This window comes from Diplotaxodon limnothrissa, linkage group LG2, assembly GCF_057381915.1.
Source record: "Diplotaxodon limnothrissa isolate DT_005_m linkage group LG2, D_limnothrissa_male_GT1.1, whole genome shotgun sequence".
In the NCBI taxonomy this organism is placed as follows: domain Eukaryota; kingdom Metazoa; phylum Chordata; class Actinopteri; order Cichliformes; family Cichlidae; genus Diplotaxodon; species Diplotaxodon limnothrissa.
Genome location: NC_140597.1, coordinates 556545 through 578167, shown reverse-complemented (window position 1 = coordinate 578167; position 21623 = coordinate 556545). Strand labels below are relative to the sequence as shown.

The window sequence follows — 21623 nt, the reverse complement described above, 5'->3', positions numbered from 1 at the left end:
CCAAACATTTCCGAGCTCGAGTCTCATCACACCTGAGACGTTTGGGAGAGATTGGACATTGTGTTTTTGAGTGACAGCAGATTACTGCTTTTTGGAGAGTGATTCAAACTCCACGTGCCGCCATGACCACCCCGTTTCCCTGAACGTAAAAACCTTCGCAATTTAACATCACAAAGGTCTTTAGATTCCACACACTGGAGATTGGTTCAATATGATGAAATCCCTTGGAGGAGTTCGTCAAAGAACAATGCCTGGAAAGAGGGGAAAATGTCGCCAAAATTACACATTAATTTTAAAATGGCTGACTTCCTGTTGGATTTGGGATATTGCTCCAGGAGACTTTTTTGTACATCTTGATATCTCCTATAAGCTTACCAGGTTTCAGACTCATACATAAAACACAGAGCTGGGGCTGATGTTTTGAAATTTTGTAGGGGGCGCTGTGGAGCCATTTTGCGCTATTCAATGAAAATGATCACATAACAACAAAGCCTTATGCACATTGGAGGTGTGTGCCAAATTTCAAGACTTTTTAAACTTTCCAAGCCCCTTAAAAGCCACTTCATTTTTCATGGTGAACAGCGTTGCCACCAGGGTGCGCCGTTCAGTTTAAAGTCACAATTTTCGCACTGCAGCATCAAGAAGGACTGACGGTGATATTCATCGCTTTTGAGGTGGCCACAATGAACCTGTGAAAATCAGTACAACAAAGTGTAAGACATAACATTTCCTGTTGCCACTAGGTGGCGCTCTTCATATTCCTGACAATGGGCACATCAATCTGTTCAGGGTGGGTCTGACATCATGCCTGTAAAGTCTGGTACTGATCAGACTGGATTTCATTGAGTTATACTAATTTGTTTCTTCATGGCGTGACATCAAAGTTCGCCATGCCGCTGGGGTCACACCCTTTTGCGAAAAGTCACAGTTTTCACTGTAACCCAAGACCAACTCCTTAAGGCTTTCCTGGAGAAATTTGAGGCTGCAGATGTCACCCATCACAATACTGTACCCCAAAGTGTAAAACATGACATTTCCTGTTCCCACTAGGTGGCGCTGTCCCTGGTGTCAAATATGGCAGTTGAAATATGTTCAGGGGTGGAGCCTTATCATATGTGTTCACTTTGGTCAAGGTCATAAAATGTATGACAAAATGAGAGGCAATAAGATTTTCATGGCGAGTCATCGAAATTCGCCGTGGCGCCACGGCCTCATGGTATTGTGAAAACTCAAAAGCTCCGCAATTTAACATGGCACAAGGGTGTAGTTGGCACTGACCAAATATGAAGGTTATGAAATCAAACCCCAAGGAGGAGTTCGTTAAAGTTCGAGGCATGGAAACGGTAAAATCAGAGCCAAAATGTCACCTTCAATCCAAAATGGCGGACTTCCTGTTGGGTTTAGGACATTGCCATAATAGACTTTTTTGTTCGACTCTGAACGTTATATAGGTGTACCGACTTTCAAACATGTAGGTCATACCCATATCGGGGGCTCGCGATTTTCATTTTTCTAGGTGGCGCTACTGAGCTAATTTTCCCTGGCCATGTCTGAGAACATTAAAATACGTAAATTTTCACCAGACCTGACGCGTGTGCAAAATTTCATGAGTTTTCGAGCATGTTTAGGCCCTCAAACGGCCAATTCATTTGCCGAAATAATAATAATAATAAACAGAGCAATTACAATAGGGCCTTCGCACTGTCAGTGCTCGGGCCCTAATAATAATAAACAGAGCAATTACAATAGGGCCTTCGCACTATCAGTGCTCGGGCCCTAATAATAATAATAATAATAAGAAACGGAGCAGATACAATAGGGCCTTCGCACTCTCAGTGCTCGGGCCCTAATAATAATAAACAGAGCAATTACAATAGGGCCTTCGCACTGTCAGTGCTCGGGCCCTAATAAGAAACGGAGCAGATACAATAGGGCCTTCGCACTCTCGGTGCTCGGGCCCTAATAAACAGAGCAATTACAATAGGGCCTTCGCACTCTCAGTGCTCGGGCCCTAATAATAATAAGAAACGGAGCAGATACAATAGGGCCTTCGCACTCTCAGTGCTCGGGCCCTAATAATAATAAGAAACGGAGCAGATACAATAGGGCCTTCGCACTCTCGGTGCTCGGGCCCTAATAATAAACAGAGCAATTACAATAGGGCCTTCGCACTATCAGTGCTCGGGCCCTAATAAACAGAGCAATTACAATAGGGCCTTCGCACTGTCAGTGCTCGGGCCCTAACAATAAAAGGTGAATCAAATGGACCATTACGGCAAGGCTGGGATGGTCAATTTGGTAAAGTAAATCCGTTGGGCATCTTTCTTTGCCTTTAGACAACAATTCTGATGCAAAAGAGCCAAACGGGACAGGCGCAAAAAAAAAAAAAAAAAAAAAAACTACTCTCTACTATAATCAGCTAACAGATCATCTGCAGAGGAATGGCTTATTTGAAGAGTTTCAGTCAGGTTTCAGAGCTCATCACAGCACAGAAACAGCTTTAGTGAAGGTTACAAATGATCTTCTTATGACCTCTGACAGTGGACTCATCTCTGTGCTTGTCCTGCTAGACCTCAGTGCAGCGTTCGATACTGTCGACCATAATATCCTATTAGAGCGATTAGAACATGCTGTAGGTATTACAGGTACTGTGCTGCAGTGGTTTGTATCATATCTATCTAATAGACTCCAGTTTGTGCATGTAAATGGAGAGTCCTCTTCACACACTGAGGTTAATTATGGAGTTCCACAGGGTTCAGTGCTAGGACCAGTTCTGTTTAAATTATACATGCTTCCCTTAGGCACCATCAGTAGAAGTCAGCATACAAATGTTTCTTCTTTGCTCACTATGTGTTAACAGACCTCTCTGAATTTAATCGTGGGTTATTAATAATCTCTGCCTCTCTTCCACAGCATGTCTGTCCTCTCTTCCTCTCCTCACCCCCAACCAGGGTGAGATGTTCACCCCTCCCAGAGTCTGGTTCTGCTCAGGGAGTTTTTCCTTCCTTCTGTTGCCAACTACTTGTTGTTTGATTGCTGAAGTGTCACTCTAAGGTTGTAGGATGTTTACAGTATAAAGCACCTTGACGTGACTGTACATAGATAAGAAAAAATGTATTCATTTAAACAATTAAGCATGCTGATTTGTACTGCCATTCGATTGATGGGTCAGCATTGTTTGGTTAAAGAATGAAAGAAGAAAGGATTGCAAATAGAATTTGGAGGGTGAATTATAGCTGTAGCTAACGTGTGGTGTGTACAAAGTCTTGAACCAAGCAGATGGTGGTAATACAGCTAAATGTTTGACACAACTCACGTGACCTCAGCATCCACATGGACCCCACAGAAGTCTGTTTCAAATATAACACAGGTAAGATTAAATTATTGAACAGTACTCTATATATTAGAGGTTGTGTTGTCATGTAAAGGAAAATGAATATGTTGTGTACAAGGGTTGTTTGCAGATCACCCGGGTCGTCATCTGCACTGATAAATAATCCTGACAGAAGGACGTTTACAGCAAATCAAATCTAGTCTGAAATACGTCTCATATTGAAAGGAATGACAGTAAAGTGGATTTCATTGTTTTCTATCAGCATGTTTGGTTGATCCAGTCGACTGCAGCCGTTCCATTTCCGCTCATCCTCATCTTCCTGGGAAGAAAGCGGAGCTCTAAAAATTCCTGCTGTGCAACAGAAAATGTGACCCAGACACCTCGGTCGGGTTTGTGCATTATTTTATTTGTTTTTCAATCCCCTGCACCAATAATCCACAAACACAAGTGTCTATTAACTCAGTATTATATTAATGAATACATATTATAGTGACAAATAAAAAATAATCACAATACAAAAGAGCCATTTAAATATGTCGAATGTCAATCGCATGTCAAAGTCTTGATTCAACGTGTACTCAACATGCATTTAAAATATAAAAATAGACTTCTGATTACAATTATATACATTTTTTATAAATATAAGTATACAAATGTATTTTCAAAATACAAAGATAAATACAGTCACATTGTGTACCTTTTTTTTGGATATTTAGCATTCACAAAACACAATTATTAAAACTGAAACACAACTTTAACGACACTTGCAGGTCTTGTTTTTTTCTTTGTTATTTCCTTTTCGGTCTTTTTTGCCACCAACACACCCTCACCTTCATTCTGCACTGAGGGGGCGGGGAATAAACAGGAAGTCTAGCTCTGCCGAACATCCTGTAACAGTTTGTTGATCTCAGCCACCAAATCACTGGCGTCCACCAATTCATGCCGGCTATCGCTACGTTTGCCCTGAAGGTGACCGAGCACCGAGTCAAAATCGTCCTCCTCGTAGTTCTCTGGGATCTCCTCCATGGCTGGCAGCCACTTGGAGGAAGGCCCAGGGAGCGGCGCCGACACCGGCACCGGGGGAGGCTGCACCAGCGTGGGGCTGACCAGCGCTGTAAGCAGAGGGCTGCTGTGGGGCTTGTTCTGGGGGCTGTTTTTGGGCGCCTGTGAGCCCTTGTGGCTGCTGCTCTGTGAGCTGAGCTTGGTGCTTGGTTTCAGCGTGTGGTAGCTACCGCCCTGGTGGTGGCCAGATGGGCCTATGCTGCTACCTGGGTTCTGGAAGTGAGTGTTAGCAGCCCAGGCTGCCACTCCCTGTTGGTGTACAGAGGGGCTGGGCTTGCCGGGCAAATGACCCCTCCTGCGATCTAAAGATCCAGTCATCGGTACGCCCATCCCACTCAGGCTAGTCCCCTTCTGGTTTTCACTGACTTGGACATATGAGTCCAGGCCCTGGGGTATTAACCTCTGAAACACGCTGCTCATCTCTGAAAGCAAAGACGTGGTCCCACACAGGTCTTCGTCTGCGGCCTCGTTGCTGCCGGCACCTTCTCCCCCTTCGTCTTCACCGTCCTCCCCAACGAGGTCCTTGCCAAAGGTGGAGAAGCTCTGGTTCCGGGCGGAGCCGGTATCAGTGCAGGGCTGCGGGGTCTTTTCTTGAGACACGTCACTGGCTTGGCGGGCTTCTTCCCCGGGGATGTAGAGATTGCTGCGGTAGTCAGAGGAGGCTGGGGAGGCCAGGGGTGGCATCCAACACTGATCAGAGTGACCCAGAACGCGGCACTCGTCTGTGCAAAGCCTCATGGCTGCAGAGAAGACAGAAGCATGAGTAATCATGAGTGAGCTGCAGCCATATGGTCACTCTATACAAAACTAAACCTGCTTGTGTTTTGAGTCATTTAAAGATAAACCTTTTACTAAAACCTAAACAGGAAAGTAAAACTCACAGAACATGGGTTTGTTTCAATCCTGATAGTACACTCAGGACACTGAAAAGGTTCTCCACAGAACTGGTGGGAGAGCCTCTCTCTTTCACTGTTCATCAAACTGATCATCAGCGAATGTGACCACCGTCTAAACCATTTAGCCGTGTGTTAAGCTACCATCTATTAGAAGACTGAACAGGTGTGGCCTTCATGTTTGCTCACAGGTGGGTTTCTCAGGATTATTGTCGGGTCTTTACATTATGAGATAAAGTGCTTTGAAGTGACTGTTGTTGTCATTTGATGCTATGTAAATCAAACTGACTTGCTACTAAGGATGGCTCTACCTGCTATTGAATTAACACCAAACGACTCACGGCCCGGTACCGGTCCACGGCCCGGGGGTTTGGGACCGCTGCCATAAATGAGGTCATAGATTCTTGTAGAAACATTCTCTTCCACATGACTGTATGAATATACACAATGCACAAGAAAATAAGTGCATACCTACGGGCCTACTGGTGATATTTACAATTTCAAACATAATAGGAAAAAATGACTTCAAACTACTTTCAAAAGCATCCCATAATGTCCTGTGTATGTCCATATTTTATACTGTAAACAGGCAGAAATGAAGAAGTCTCCATCCAGCTAACATTTGCCTGCCCGTCCTCAGGTGTTTCTTTCTTTTCATGCTTGGCTGTCTCTGGAAATCTGCCCTAATTAGTCTGAGAGGCTCTTTGCAGGAGCTCTGCCGTCTATCGTCTGTGGAGCAGGGAAATTATTTTACTGCTATTGTTAAATAATCATCATTATTACCATTGCATTAATAATATAATCTGCAGTATGATCATTGCTTTAACAATGTAACAGATAGCTTTAAGAAGGCTTTAAGGTTTTATGCATACAGGTATTAAATTAACTTTGTATTCCAGGTGCAGTTATAACTATTTTATACATATTGCATATCTGTGCTTATTTGAGTTGATGTTCAGGTTCATTAATGGTCTAAAGCTTCACCTAGTGAGAGTGTCTAGATGATCCATGCTGAGGGAAAACTAGAACATAGAAGGAATTGCAGTACATGCTTACACAACAGTTCATTTTAATATCTTTTATATGTTCATATTCTTGTATTAAGCTTTTAGTAGGGGTTCTTGATTAAAACATTTATTTAGTAGAAGACATACATATAGTCTCAGTGAGCCTCTGGTCTGGTAAAAGGTCAGAAGTGCAACAGGTGAATTGAGAAAGAGCATTTGAGGACGAGACACAGACAGTTAGTAGGTGAAGAGGTGACACAGAGAGCATGTGAGGTCGTGACACACACACACACACATGAGTTAGATTTATTTAGAGGAGAGAGAGATTAGTCATGTCTCGGTAAAAGAGGAACCGTCCTTGTCTTCTCGGCAAGAAAGAGGAATTGAAAGGTTGACCGGAGGAATCGGCCATGAAAATAGAAGATGATCTTCTGTGTTAAAAGTCATGGTTGTTTTGATATTGACGTATGTATATATCCTGTCTGTGACGCATGAAGGGGCGTCAGTAAATCAAGCCCTGATGTTATAAAATAATTGTTTGTGCTTTAGTAAGTCGAAGACTACTTGCTGTCTGCGTACAGAGTGTCTTCCCACACGTGTGTAGTCATTAAAATCATTGTTTGACCAAGAGCTTCTGGACCATGGGTGGTTTGTACTCTCCTTCCTCAATTTTGAACCTTAACACGTCCAACGACTTCACCACAGAGAGACGATTCAGCCGGGCCGATCAATGCCTATTACCCATTCAAAATAACTCCTCCTTTAAAAGCCCTGCATTTTTCCCTTTCAAGTCACTCTTTTCAATATTAAATCTTCAAATAGAAAATCTCTGAAGAATAAATTAGACAAATCAAATATGCCAACTTAAAGCCTTCATTAAAGGACTGCGGTGCTTTTCAGTGACGCTGTTGAGGGACTTCATTATCCCCTCATTAACATGAAAGGAACATTTATAATACATCTTAGAGCGGATGAAAAGTGCATTTGGGTGCAGTGGAAGGATGAAAACAGTGCGGGGGCAGAAGCAGATTGGCTACCTCGCTGATGAAAGGCTAAAAATGAAAGATTTAACCCGAGCGACTGGTGTGTGAAAACAGAAAAGGAACAAAAATCCACGTCAAACAAACATTAACCTCCTAAGACCCAAACGCTTTCATGCCATGCACGTTTAATTCCTCTTTGCTATTTGGGCTGATGAATGTAAAAATAAAGAATTTTTTACCTGATTTTGTTTTTGACAAAAATGAGATTCACATATGAGGACATTCGTTTTAAATTTCAACAGAACCATGGCAGTATAATGTCCTTTTAACTGGATATCAGGCTCTTGTAGAGCAAAATTTAGTATTTTGGTCTAGACAACCTAAAATGTGATGTCCACATATGTGGACGCAGGTCCTGGGAGGTTAAATGAGAGCCTCCTGACTAACTGGGATTTACTTTTCAGAGAGGACTGAGGACAACATGGTTCGCTGTGTGTTTACTTCAGAGACTGGATTTGATCAGTAAACCAATTCAGCTTCTATTCCTGCTAAGAGGAGGACGCACGATCAGTGAACGTCGGTGATCGGACTGACGCCTACGATTTACAGGAGCACTCTGGCTTTGTGTGAAGCAGGCACAGACCAAAGGAGAAGAGTCAGAGTGGAAAGGAGACATCCAGTCAAGCTTTGAAAACACTGCGTTGTACTAATGCCTTCGTATTTAAGACAAAGTTCCAGTCATCGGCCCCTGAGGAACGTCCCCAGGCTGATATCTAAACCTGGAGGAATAATCTATTACTGTTACATGTGCCTGAATAGGTCTCCCTGCCTGTATGTAATGACACTGTTTACTCAGTATTCGTGCTAAATATAAAGACGTGATCAGGCTGATCAGCAGCGCTACACAGAGGTCTATTAGAAGTAAGCCAGCAGGGTTACTCATGTACAAGAGCTTAAAGGCAGTACAAGTGTTAAATAAAGGTGAATATTGAGTAAAATGTGCAAGTACTGCTTTACTGATGGCTCTGTACTACAGCTGTGTATTAGCTGTGAAAAACAGAGAACCTGTCTTCTCCATCTAGACAAGCAAGAAACAAAGCTCTGTGTTACATCCAAGGGGGCGGGGGTTAAGGCTTCCACACTGAGTCATAATAACAGAGAGCTGACTTTATGCTGCAGTGGACCGGGAGTGGGAGGTGGCCTAAGCATCCATAAGGAGAAAGGTGAGCCTAGAGATGTAACTGTGCTCTTCAGGGTTTAATCATGAGCGCAACTCTGAGCCGATTGCATAGCAACTCTGCGCCTTGTGGCAATTAAATGCCTCCATTTCATCAGAGCAAGATAAGAGCTTTGGTTTGGATGGCTGGAAATGAAGGTTTGAAGGTGGGAAAAAGCAGAGCGCCTAACGAGCGGAGCTCCTCTACAAAGCTGTAAAGAAGGGGTGGGAGGGAAGGAGGAGGCGTTAGTGATGAGATTGTCTGCCCGTCTGAATCGACTTTAATTGGGATGTAGCTCAAATGTGGTATTAAGTGATGGCTGTGTGGGAAGCTGGCCGGGAAGAAGCAGCAGCTCTGGGAGAAGAGGGATGGCGTGATAAAAGATGCTGCAGAAGCTTGCAGCCTGTATGATGTTAGCCAAGACACGGTGAAAGTTTTACAGGATGTGACGGAGTGTACCCTGCTCAACTAGCATGCAAACCTGTCACACATGTGATGCCAGCATGCAGAATACTTCACAGTCAGTATGGTCACTACAAAGTGCTCATTCTTCCTCGTTAACTCAGCTGTAGAGAGGAGGGACCGCCCAGCAACATGACGGCTCAACAACCTCATGACAGTGTCACTCACAGTCCTTCAAAGTCAATACATGTGCAGCTTATTTTTTTAGTTTCAGTTTTTTTTTATTGTTTTTTCTTTCTCCAAAACGAGCTCTGACATGAAAGATAAAGATATGGACATGTACTGATAAATGATCAGAATTATAATATCTGACTGTCTGAGCCTAAACTGAATCAGTGATAGAAATCAGTAAGGATCCCGGCCCTATTACAGCTGTCTATAGGCCACAGTATTCCCAGCATCCCACAAATAGACTCATGTCTTGGTAAAGTGGAAAATTCATTTTAGTTTTTAAGGATGATCTAAAGGACCTCCGACTCCACTCTAAAGAATGGGGGCAAAGTCAAAAATCCCATAATATGCAAACCAGCACAGTAAAGTTTGACTTGAGGTTAAAGGAGACTCGGACAAAGACGATGTGCTCCACAGTTTTTCATATGAAGCTCTGTCTGTTTAATCATCAGGCAGTTCCTCTCAGCTGTGGTCCACAGAGAACACCATGACTACAAATGACTACAGTGACGTATGAGAAACTCAAGCGTTCTTTTAAAATTGACTTGAAAACCTCTTTAATAGGGTTAATATCTTTACGACCTAAAAGGAAAGAAAATGAGCACTTAAATCACAAATCAGGTCTTGGCTAATTAAATTTTAGTAAAAATGATGTGATTTGTTGAGAGAAATTAGGCGGTGGTCAGTGGAACCAGAAAGCATCAACCATCGAGGGCTGGACTGGTATAGTACATGGCATGTTATTAGTATCGGTGGTATAGAGAATGAATTGAGGGTGTAGCACAGTTCTCATCAGATGACCTCTAGGTGGGGTTGCTAAGCAAAGGTTAAGCAGCTCTGGTGTTGCCCAGTTTGAGCCACGTTCAAAGAGTTTGTGACCCATGGAAACATCAGTGAATGATGACTCATATGCTCTAATGAATTTCCCAAATTGATGTATTGCTTTAATTCATTTGAATAAATAAATCGACCAAACATGCAGGCCACAGACTGCCAGCTACCATAATTTGCTACATTTTATCATCTCATATGAAAAGAAGCTGAAAGTGTTTGTGTTTAGAGCTGTTGGCGTGAACCTCCAGGAACACTTGTCACCATTACCTGATAAATCACCAAAAATATAAATATCCCTGTAGCTGTTAGATCAGCAAACCAAGAATCTGCATGTTTAATGGATACAGTTCTTAGCAATTCTACGTATAATTATTATAAGAACAATATCAGAGTGGTGGATAAAGCTGAGCAAAATAAAGACTGAAGCTTGGCTTCATATCTACCGAGGGCAGTGCACTGTGATGTACCTGCATGTGCTCTGTGCTGGCCATCAGGGGCATATATCTCAGTAAAGCCCTCACCGAGGAGCCTGTCCATGGGGGACTCCCTGCCGGGCTCGTAGTCGCTGTCCCCGGCCTCACTGTCTCCCCGTCCGCTGTCCTTCAGACTGAACTTATCCATCTCATTCAGGGCATATCTGCAAAAAGCCAGAAGCAGATTTGATACATGAATTACTGCCAATAATATTAGCATGCTTATGAAGACACCACACTGATGAATAATAAGGTTCACTGAGAGTGCTCTGCAGAAGGGTTTTAACATAAAATTATGCAGATGTGAAGTTATTGAGCATATAGTTTAACTCCAAAATCGACTGGACCAGAACAGAGCTGAGAACAGTGGAAATGTTGCACTGTGACATAAGGAGGAGCTCAGAGGGCTCTTCCTCATGTGTGCCTAGGTGTGCCAGCACACAAAGCATCGTTCACGCATGTGTTACCTGTAGCTTCTGGTGTATTTGTTGCCTCTGAAGCTTGGCCGTGGCTGGTACTGGCCCTGATGAAGCATGGACAGAAGCTGTGAGACTTGCTACAAAGCCAAGAAAAAAAACAAAAAGAAAGGAAAAAAGACAAAATAAAAGGGAAAATGAAGAGGGGGAAATGAATGGAGTCAACAAGCAAGGCCACAAGACAATGTTTGGGGGGGGGGCTGAGGGAGTGCATGACTTTGTGATGGTCAACAAAAACACGACACGTACAGCTGAACAGAACACGGGAGGTAACCCCGGTACATGACAAACCACGTGCACGGCTTCAAATGAAAAGGTACTGTAAGTATAAATACTTCAAAGTATTACATGTAAATCAGGTTTACATCAATCCCATGGACATTTCATTTAAAGAAAATGAGTAAACCTCTCACCTCTACAGGAGGAGTGGCGTGGGCCAGCTCCAGAGCAAAGTTCTCTTGCACATGATTGGAGGAGATGGTGACGAGGCTGTTCAGTGACTGGCGGCTATGATGGCTCTGCCTGCTCCCCAGCGTGCCTCTCTCAGGTGTAGGGGAAGGGGAGGGGGAGCGCGGGTGTGCACGCACAGGTAAAGTTCCATTGACGGTCGGGACCAGGGTGATGTCTGCCTTGTGGATTTGCCTGGCGGGCTTCTTAGGGTGGTTCTGGTAGCTGTTCTCCGCCACGCGACAGTTGTAGTTGTGTCTGGGGTCTTTCTTCTCACGGCTGCAGCGGGCCGTCGCAAACATCAGCATCACGATGAGCAGCAGAGCACAGACTGCACCCAGAGAAATGATGACAATGAGGGAGAGATCCAGTGAGGCCTGGGTGGAGCCGGTAGGATACAGAGAGGGGAGAATGTCCATGTTCTCCTGCACAGAGAGCCTGAGGAGGGCTCCTGTGGACAGCGGGCTGATGCCTCTGTCCTGCACTTCCACCCTGATCTCCATTATGTCCCGCGGAGCCTGCTCCAGACTGGCATTGGTTCTGAGCTCACAGCGCCGGGCATCCATCACAAACAGCCCATCCTCATTGCCACCGATGATGGTGCAGCTCACCTCTCCGTTGGCACCAGCATCACGGTCTGTGACTTTAAGGGCGGTGATCAGCTGACCCGGGGATGCATACTTCCACACGGGAAGCTCAGCGGTATGATTCCGGAGTGAGGGGGAGTGAATGATGGGCGGGTTGTCATTTTCATCCAAAACAGTCAGATGGATGGAGGCATTGACCGACTGCACGGGGTTTCCCCCATCACGTGCCTGAACAGTGAAGGCGATCCGGCTGACATCCTCATGGTCAAAGCTGCGCAGTGCATAGATGGCACCATTAGAGGGGTCGATGGTGACGTAGGTGGAAATGGGGCTGTCTTGTACCACCGTGTCTATGATGGTGTAAGTGACCTGACCGTTGGTGCCCAGATCTGGATCTGAGGCCACCACTGTCATCAGGTAGGCTCCAGGAGAGTTGTTCTCTGACTTAAAGACCTCGTAGCGGCTCTTCTCAAAACACGGAGGATTGTCATTTTCATCCAGAACCTGGACGGTAAAGTGTTTGATGGTGGAAAGGCTGGGGGAGCCCCTGTCCTCAGCTATGACCGTCAAACTGTACTCTGACCTCTTCTCACGGTCCAGTGAGACATTAGTGAGAATCATATAGTTCTTCTCGTGGGTCTTCTGGAGCCTGAAGTGGCCATGGCCGTGCAGCCTGCACACCACCTCCCCGTTGAGCCCTCCATCAATGTCATCAACACGCACCAGAGCTATGAACGTGTCCACAGGGGCCCCCTCTGAAATGTAGGCCACCTCCTCTTTGCCAGGTGTCATCAGGTTAATGTTTATCTCTGGTTTATTGTCGTTGACATCCACAACTTTGACCACGATTTTGCAAAGTCCAGGAATGGAATTAGGGCCCAAGTCCTGAGCCTGAACATCCAGCTCGTAGGAAGCACCGGTTTCATAGTCCACCTTTTTAATCAGAGTAATGTGGCCGTTTTCAGGGTGGATCTTAAAGGTCTCCAGGATCTTTGGTGAGACATGACTGCTGAAAGAGTAAACTATTTTCCCATTAGTGCCCTCGTCAGGATCCGTGGCGTTTAAATCAATAATCAGAGTCCCAAGGGGAGAGTTTTCTAGCAGATTGATTGCATAAGCCTGTTCGTCAAAGGCCGGGCTGTTGTCGTTGGAATCCGAAATACTGATCTTGAGCAGAGTGGAGCCAGACTTGGGGGGCACCCCGTTATCCGAGGCCGTTAGCTGCAACTGGTAACTGGCCTGCACCTCCCGGTCCAGTTCTCTCATCACCACCAGCTCTGCGTACTTGGCCCCGTCTGTCCGGGTCCTCACGTCGATTTTAAAAAAGTTGTTGGCTGTGAGTGAGTACGTGTGCAGAGAGTTCCCCCCTACGTCCGCATCCACAGCGCCGTCCAGCGGGATGCGCGTCCCCACTGACGCGCTCTCGGAGATCTCAATGGGGACGATGGCGCGAGCAAAGTGCGGAGAGTTGTCGTTGATGTCCAGGACTTCCACTTCTACGTGGAACAGCTGCAGGTACTCCGTGGGCAGCGTGACCACGTCGAATTCAATGGAGCAGTTGGAGTTTTTCTCGCAGAGCTTCTCGCGGTCGATCCTGGTGCCGATGCTGATCTGTCCGTCGTCCTCGCGCACGGCCAGCAGCGGCGTGCCGCCCAGCTGCATCACGCGGAAGCGAAAGCTCAGGGAGCTGGGTAACTTTGGCAGAACCGCGGACACGTCCTCCTTCAGCCGCGCGATGACTGTGCCCACTTTCTGCTCCTCGTAAACTTTGTATTTCAGAGTCTTCCCGCTGGCGCCGTGCACGAGCGCGAGCAGCAGCGCGAGCTGGAGTGGAGCCGAGGACCAAACGGTCGCTTTTCTTTGCCTCCTTTTTGCCCCCATCTTCTGCGCTCACACCGAGGGATGACTTCCACAGAGGGGAGATCACGCAGTGGAGAACACGAGTGTCCTTAGTGCGACATGTTCGTCCTGGGAAAACTGCACGAGACACAAAGAGAGATGAAGAAATAAAGAAAGTCGTTTCGTGGGAACACACACAAACTGCGCCTCTCTCCTCGCAGACCGCTCTGTCACACTTCCACATATGCTCTGAGTGTGTGTGTCTGTGGCTGAGGAAGCTCCCTCCCACTCTGTGTGACTGAGAGAGAGAGAGAGAGAGAGAAAAGTCAATGTGTGCGCGCGCTAGTCTTTCTTCTCGCGCCCCTCTCTGCGCCCGCCCCGTCTCTTTTCCACACAAACACTCCTCCCTCCTCCTAAATCAGAATGGCCTCCTTTAAGCAACAGGAGTGCGGGTCGGGGGGAGGGTCCCGCTCCCCCCACCGCAGAAGTGTGTCACAACAATGGGCCGGAGCGCGATCCATTCGGCTCAGCCTCCGTTAACACAGTCGCACACTGACGGTCGCGCTTGTATTGACAGCGCATGCCACCTCTTTTGTCGCGTGCGGCTAAAACACCAACTTATGGCTTTGAGGACAACAACGAGCCAACACGCCGAGCAGTTACACCCAGTGTGTTTACCACGGCTGCGTTAGATCACATTATAGATCATCATTATAAGGACAGGGCACAGTAAAGTTACGAATCTGTCCTTATAATGCAGTAACACACCGTGTGTGTGTGTGTGTGTGTGTGTGTGTGTGTGTGTGTGTGTGTGTGTGTGTGTGTGTGTGTGTGTGTGTGAGAGAGAGAGAGAGAGAGAGACAGTCTCACACTGATCAGTTACAAAGTATCATGGATGCACATTAGCCACTGTAGTCACATGACTGAGCACTAAAGTCTGTTTGTCTGAACACGACAGTCCGTCTCTCAGTCTGTGTGTCTAATCTTTTCAGAATGCATTCTCACAATCACTGAAAGTGTGCTGACCCCCCAGCTGACCCCACAGGTGTCCCTTGACAAAGCCCCACCTCCTCTTGTTGCTGCAGAGTTCAGTGGAGGCAGAATCTGCAGCTCCCCTGATCTCCATCCTGAGCCGAGCCTCAAGCAGCCCAGCCTACAATTAGCATCCATTCAGAGTGCCTGGTGACAACGAGCTGAGCTCAGACCAGTTGAGAACAGAGCGTTCCCAGCTATGATGGTGCCAGATTATTATCAGAGCTCAGTAATGACGGGCAGTGGTCTGCTACACGGACTTTATCTTGATGTCATGGCTGCTGTGTGAGTGAAGGAAAACACCAAGATAAGTGTGTCTTTTCGTTCTGAGGTGACACCACAGAAACACCTCCACACCCCACAGTGTCGCAAAGCCCACAGTACAGATTTGGTCCATTTGATTATTCACACAGTAATGAGCTGCTCACACTTCTGCGCACCGGAGCCACATTAGCACTGCAGTCTGTCCGAGGCTGGATCTGTGACGGACTTCATCGCAATCTGACATTCCTGTGAGCGACCCGTGGGAACAGGCTCTGCACTGCCATCTGCCTCTGAGCAAACACATGGACACCAGCTCACACACACACACACACACTGACCGACCCAACACCCATGTAGTATTCGGTTTGCAGATGCTGATTGTCAACAGACACATCTTAGAAGCTCTAAGCACTAATTTAGTTTTCATGCAGCGATGCTGTGAGCCGCTGAGACTGCATCGATGGCCTGAACTGTGTTTAGTTCCAGGTTCAGACGCAGAACACTCAGTGAAACAAGCACCAGGGTCCCATCTAACCCAGAAACTTTCAACCAAGCCTCAACCAACAAACTCTGCAGCACTTATATTTAAATGCGATGGACAGGTTCAGTCATCTTTATAATATAATATAATATAATATAATATAATATAATATAATATAGACGGGGGTTGGGTGGCTGCTGGAGGGTCCTGGGCAGCTCATGTGCAGCAGGCTGTGTGATGGGGTGGATGCAGAGACTTTGCCCTCAGGGACCATAACATGAGTGAAAAGAGGGTGCAGCACCTTTGTCATTGAAATGAAGCAGGAGATCCCCATGACAAAGGCTGCGGAGCAGGTGGAGCAAGCCCACCCCCACTCATTCCCATAGAATGAGTGGTGCAGGGGGGGTTAAGGGTGGAAGCTGGGAGACGTGGGGTGATACTCGGGCTTCCTCTGCTTCTATTCAGCTGTCGGGATTTTCCCCCAATTTAGACGTGAAGAAAGTTGGACTAAGACTTGATGGAATGAAGATCAGTGACACGCTCGGATAATCTGCACCAGAACAGCCGTTGTGTCGGGAACAACCAATCCCGGTCATTTACACTGCTCTGTGCAGATATTCAGCATCGCTCCCATGTGGGGGTGTTTGGGGGTCTCGGCATGCGTCGGGAGCATTGTCAGGGCACGCGAGCATCTGCCACTGTTTCATTACCATGCTGTCAGATCGTGTGAGAATGAATGGATTTGGGCTGGAGGAGAGGGGGGCTAGGAAGGACCCTGCCTGCAAGTCAGCTGATCACCACTTCCAGTGCTCTCCAAAGTGTGAGCGCTGGAGACTAACCTAATGACAGGAAGTCGCCTGCAAACTCAACACCAGCAAGCACAGATGCTTGTGTCTGACACAGCAGTACACAACACCGGGACTATCACCTACGACTTTACAGAGTTAGAGGCAGCTGAGCCGAGCTTTGCAGAAAATTCCACAGTGTCTGAAACACAGGATGGTCCATCCAGATGCACGCGTCACAACACGTCTTCACAGAACTTCATCAGAACTGCACACAGAGCCTCGTGTGTGTGCAGACAGTTTCAGCACACACTGACAGCAGTGACTCATCAGGTTTCAGAAGACACACATAAAGTACTCCAAGTACTTGGTACCAGTACTGTACCAGTTCCAGTTTCCCAAAGAGAACCTGATGTTTCCGTGTTACATGTGCACATGCAGTGCTTACAGAGACAGATCTGACCTCAGCATTTTGTGCAGTTAAGCAGTTAAGCCAAAATGTTTATGTTCACGGTATTTAAAGCAGAGGAGAAATCCATAAATCTAATCCTAGGAGACTAGGACACTTTGGACACTTACCATGTCCAAAGTGTCCAAAAGTGTCAGGCGGGCATTTTCCACCCCGTGTTTAGTTCTATCATTTTGATTTTTGGTGTGATGGTGGATTTCGTTCATGTGGGACAAACCCAGAGTCCAGAAGCAGCTGGAAGAGCTTGGTCATGACACCTCCAAGGTGAGTGGGCCTGTCCTTCATTGTGACTGGAGAGTGTGAGGGACTGGGGCTGCTGGGAATCCAGTCTTTCTGGGGTTGCTGTAAGTCGTTGAATCTGTTATAGAACATGCTTCACTGCTCTGAAAATGAGGTGGGATCAGAGTATTTAATTTGGCTGTGCTCAGGTTCCCACCCATCAGGGTGCTGAGCCCAGGCCAGGCCTTTCTTCCATTCCCTGCTGTAAACTTTTCTCTCCACTTTGTTCTCAAGTTGGATTTTGTTCAGCTTTACTTTCTGTCTAAAGTCCTTAAATATTCCAGTTTATTCTTATTTAGGAAAAACTTCAAGGCTTTTTTGACCCAAGGTGTATTATTTGGGTCCAACCAAACCTGCTTAGACGAGGTAAGAGAACCAGCAGAAACTATCAGGTAGAAAGAATCTGTGTTTCTGAAAAACACATCCCAGTCAGTCAGTTCTGTGCAGCCTCCCAGTTCCTCAGTTGACTCATTGGCCCATATGTTGATGGTTTTGGTCTACATATTGTTCAGACTGTAATGATATCCTCTTACTTTAGGTGAATATCTGATGTTCACCAAACCTCATATCTGACTGCATTTTGAACAGAGGCAGGCTAGCTGCTTCATGATTGAAGAAGGGAGCACCTGCGTGAAGACACTGAGCTAATGGCGTGCAGGTTGCCTTCTATGTTTAATGCACAGACGAGATTCTCTCCTTTACTTTAATAGTGGAAAGAAACTGAGAGTGAAAACTTAGTGCTGCCTGTGCACAGCTATGTCTCTCCATCCTGGGATTTTCACTCTGCTGCACAAATTCTTCTCTGATGAAAACGTACAAGTCGGTCTCTTTTGCTGTGTCCTCAGCCCGCTTCGTCAAGCTCTGCAAGTCAGTCATTTCCTGTGTATATCATGCACTGATCGTCCACGGGGAAGGCGCTTCCTTGTTGCGTTTTGACTGTTTAGCAGTGTAGCTGCAAAATCACCCATATAAAGGATGACAGAGTGTGTGGTCAGCTGTGCAAGTCACAAACTGGGTGCTTTCATTTGACATCTTCTCCATCAGAGCCTGCTGGAACAAAGAGCTGGACACTGATTAGAAACTTTAGACTCACGGAGCAGGAGCTCGCAGTGTTGTGTGTGTTTTCACATGAATACCAGCAGCACAACCTCAGACTGGGACAAAGGTGCTCCTTTCTCTGAGCCTATACAGTGATGTTGTAGACAATAGTGTGCTTGTTTTGTGTTGCCAGCTTGGCTTTGGCCTTTTACTGTTCTGACATAATGCTCAATACAGAAACGTGGACTGCATAGATTCAAATGGAACCTCACCCAGACGATGAGCCTGAGTGTGATGCCTCAAATGATCACACATTTCATTGGTGTAAATTTTTTCTGCACAAAATGAAATCAGATCCTTGCTCACGTGGCTGAATATGTGTAAGCCACTGCCTACTGCAGATGAACCTGCAGCAGGATCTGGGTTTCAGTCTTCACGCAGTCTTAGTCGTCCCTGTGTCTGTGCTCATGTTTACAGCTATGCAGGTAGAATTCACTTGTGATTCCAAGCTATTTTTTCTAATGCACCAATAGTAATAAATTAAGGGAACGCTTGCACCATTTCCCCTTTTTTAAAAGCTCCATTACATGAGGGTATGAACATGTCACCAGAGGCTTGCCTTGCAGCAAGGTTTCTGGTTGGCGCGGGTCTTTCTGTGTGGAGGTTGCATGTTGTGCCTTGATGGGCTGCCTCCAGTTTGTTCACATTGTCAAGGATGCGAGTCAGGTGACTTGCCATTGGCCTCTCCTGCGATGTAGGTGAACTACTGAATAAAGGGATATTTGGTTAAATGTGACTTGTATTTCTCATCTCTAGTCTTACCGATCACTCTCAGCTCTTTAGAGTACATTATACTCACCGACCAAAACATTCCTACTACAGTCCCCAGAGGCTTACCGACACCCTTGGTTCCTGTGGCTGACTGCAGGTGTGAGACACGTTCTTTCTGTCAGTCTTCACAAAAATGGAAAAGTGCTCTTTCCTGTTTTAAACAACTTTAAAGAGCTGCCTGAACTCTGACCTTCTTTAATATCAGATCCCGTATCTGCAGTGGACTTGAAAAGTGTACTGTGGGCACATCTGAACAAATAATAGACCATATGGACACAGTGTTATCCTTGGATAGCAAAAGCAAACAGAGAAAGGATGCCTTTATACCGCTTAGCGTCATGTGAGCACCGTGTTGTATGTTTAAATGTCAGTGCACAGCAGACAGAGGTGGTTACAGAGTAGGTGCTGAGGCCGCGCGTTACAGGAACAAAGATGGATCCTTCATGTCGACCGGACATACGCTGTAATTACTGCATTGTTGACGTCACAGGTCATGACGTTCCTGCTCTGATGCTGTAAAGCCCGTTAGCCTGTCTGTGTGACAGCAGAGCTTGTTTGCTCTTCTCTTGTTCCTGAGCAGCTCTGATTGTCTTCACTGGGATTGCCGAGCCCTCCATAAAGCCCGCCTCTACCTGTGGCGCAGCCTCGTTAACTGCCCCCCAGGATTCCATTCACATTTGGAAGCTTTGAAATCGCTCCTTGACTTAGTAATGGGCTCTCCCAGCTGTATACAAAGCACTTGTCTTGTTAGGCCTGTGCTCTGCACCGCCACCTTTTACCATGTTGACTTTCTGTGAGCTTTGAAAAGATCCTTTCAGATATCCTGTCCTGCTTTGAAGAGCAGCTCTCACAAAGAAGAAGCCCAGTGTCGAATGTTTCTGGGATGATTTGGCCATCGCAAGACAAAGAAACAGTCTGCATTCATAGGCTCTGTAACCAGAAGTTACAGATTTTAAACACTTCTTGAAGCATTGAAATATTAATGAGCGTTTCATCCACACTGTCTGCAGGCAGCAATTTGTCATCGACTCCACTTTGGAGCAGTGCTTACAAACAAGCACAAAGGTATCTGTGTGCAGAGCTCTGCTACAAAGGCTAATTGACTGCTCTCCTCAAAGACTCGAGATAGTCTTACATTTCAGCATGTTGAGGATGATCAGAGGTGGGCGGGGAGCTTTCCCAGCGTTCGTGTTGTGACAGAGCCAAAGACTCGCTCTCTGGTGGGCGCACGCCTTGCATATGCTGCTCTGATACCTGATCGCTTGTTTTTAAGACGGCACAATAGCCTCTCCTGGTTTACGCCCTCCTTTCATATATCAGCGCTGGGAGAAGCCAGTTGTCGTCACAGTTCTAAACTTCAAATGCTACCTCTTTGTATCACTCATCTCGCCACACCCAGCATTTTACCCACTTCTTCTCCAAAGGCAGTATCTGCCAGATGCTCAGCAAACCCCTCTTCGTTGCTTTTGATTCCCTTCAAAGCGTCTTTCTTGGAGTATTTGTTTAGTGGTGATCGCAAAAGTTAAACAGTTGTTTCTCTCCTGACAGAGCTTCCCCTCTCACGAGTCACTAAAACTGTAGTTTGCTCACGACCCGTGAGAGTGTTAACTCATTAGGATCTTTTTCAGACGCACACGTGCTGCAGCAGACAAAAGAGACGTGTGTGGGAGCGAGGAGCCAACAAAGAGCTCCTATGTGGCTCAAGTTGAATATTTACCACGTGCTGGGCCAATGGGTGACATATTTTTGGGAGTACTCATCTATTAGACTGAAGATTTACTACCCCAGCCCCCCAGCCCACCCATCAGCCCCCACTTCTTCTTTTCCATTTGTCTTGGCAGATGTGAAGCAGGCGCTGGCCTTTCAGTCTCTCTTTCTCTTTTCCATTCTGCTGTGGGGGTTGACTCTTTTGTACTAAAGTGCCATGTGTTCTTCATTTTGGGGCCATTTGGATGGAAATTCTTAAAGAGGCCTGGATCAGCGCCTGTGCTGTGCTCTGGGTCTGATGGTGGTGTGCAGCGGGGCAGTGTTTGCTACTGGAGGGGCCATCGTGGATTAGTTAATACACAAATGTAACTCGCTAGACTCTCATTTGTTACCGCACAGCTTTTACAGTAACCAGTATAGTTTCCATTTCAGTGCAGCTGTACTGTTCAGTAGAACACCAAGTGTATGTGTGTGTTTGAAGGGGGTTATTATATTTGTTTTATTGCCCGGCCAGCTTCACCGTGTCGTTAATAACTGCACACAGACGCGGACATCCTCAGGATCTGTCATCACTGCAGAACTCACTTTTACCACGTTAATAAACGCTCCACACACTGAGCAGCACTTGTGTTTACCATGGTGGCCCATAGGGAAGGATCTTTTACAGGCCAGTCCTGATGTGCTTTATCTAAACACATTCCAGCTTTGGAGGAAACTGCGAGGGCTTCATCATGTAAACCTTAGAGGCTCCAGTACTGAACTCAGCGTGACCTGCTGCATCTGCTCCAGCGTAACTCTGCATGAAGTTCTACTCAAAGCCCCCAAATCCAAGAGACACCCAGCATCATCATGACCTGAGCACAAACTGATGTTCCTACAAGTTTGTGTTTTGGGGAAGAAATGGCTCGTGCGCTCTAATCCACTGGTGGGGTTTGAGTCACTAAGTGAAACA

At 46.3% G+C, this 21623-nt stretch overlaps 1 protein-coding gene across 1 annotated transcript; it reads right to left on the bottom strand.

The window, feature by feature from the left end:
* Positions 1-4142: 4142 nt before the first annotated feature.
* On the bottom strand, positions 4143-14002 carry pcdh18b (protocadherin 18b). The gene is made up of 4 exons (XM_085365274.1): positions 11326-14002; positions 10904-10959; positions 10431-10600; positions 4143-5136 (listed from the first exon to the last, which is right to left on the bottom strand). The coding sequence occupies exons 1-4, from the start codon at positions 13825-13827 to the stop codon at positions 4205-4207; spliced, it is 3660 nt and encodes a 1219-aa protein (XP_085221400.1). The 5' UTR covers positions 13828-14002; the 3' UTR covers positions 4143-4204.
* Positions 14003-21623: the final 7621 nt, after the last annotated feature.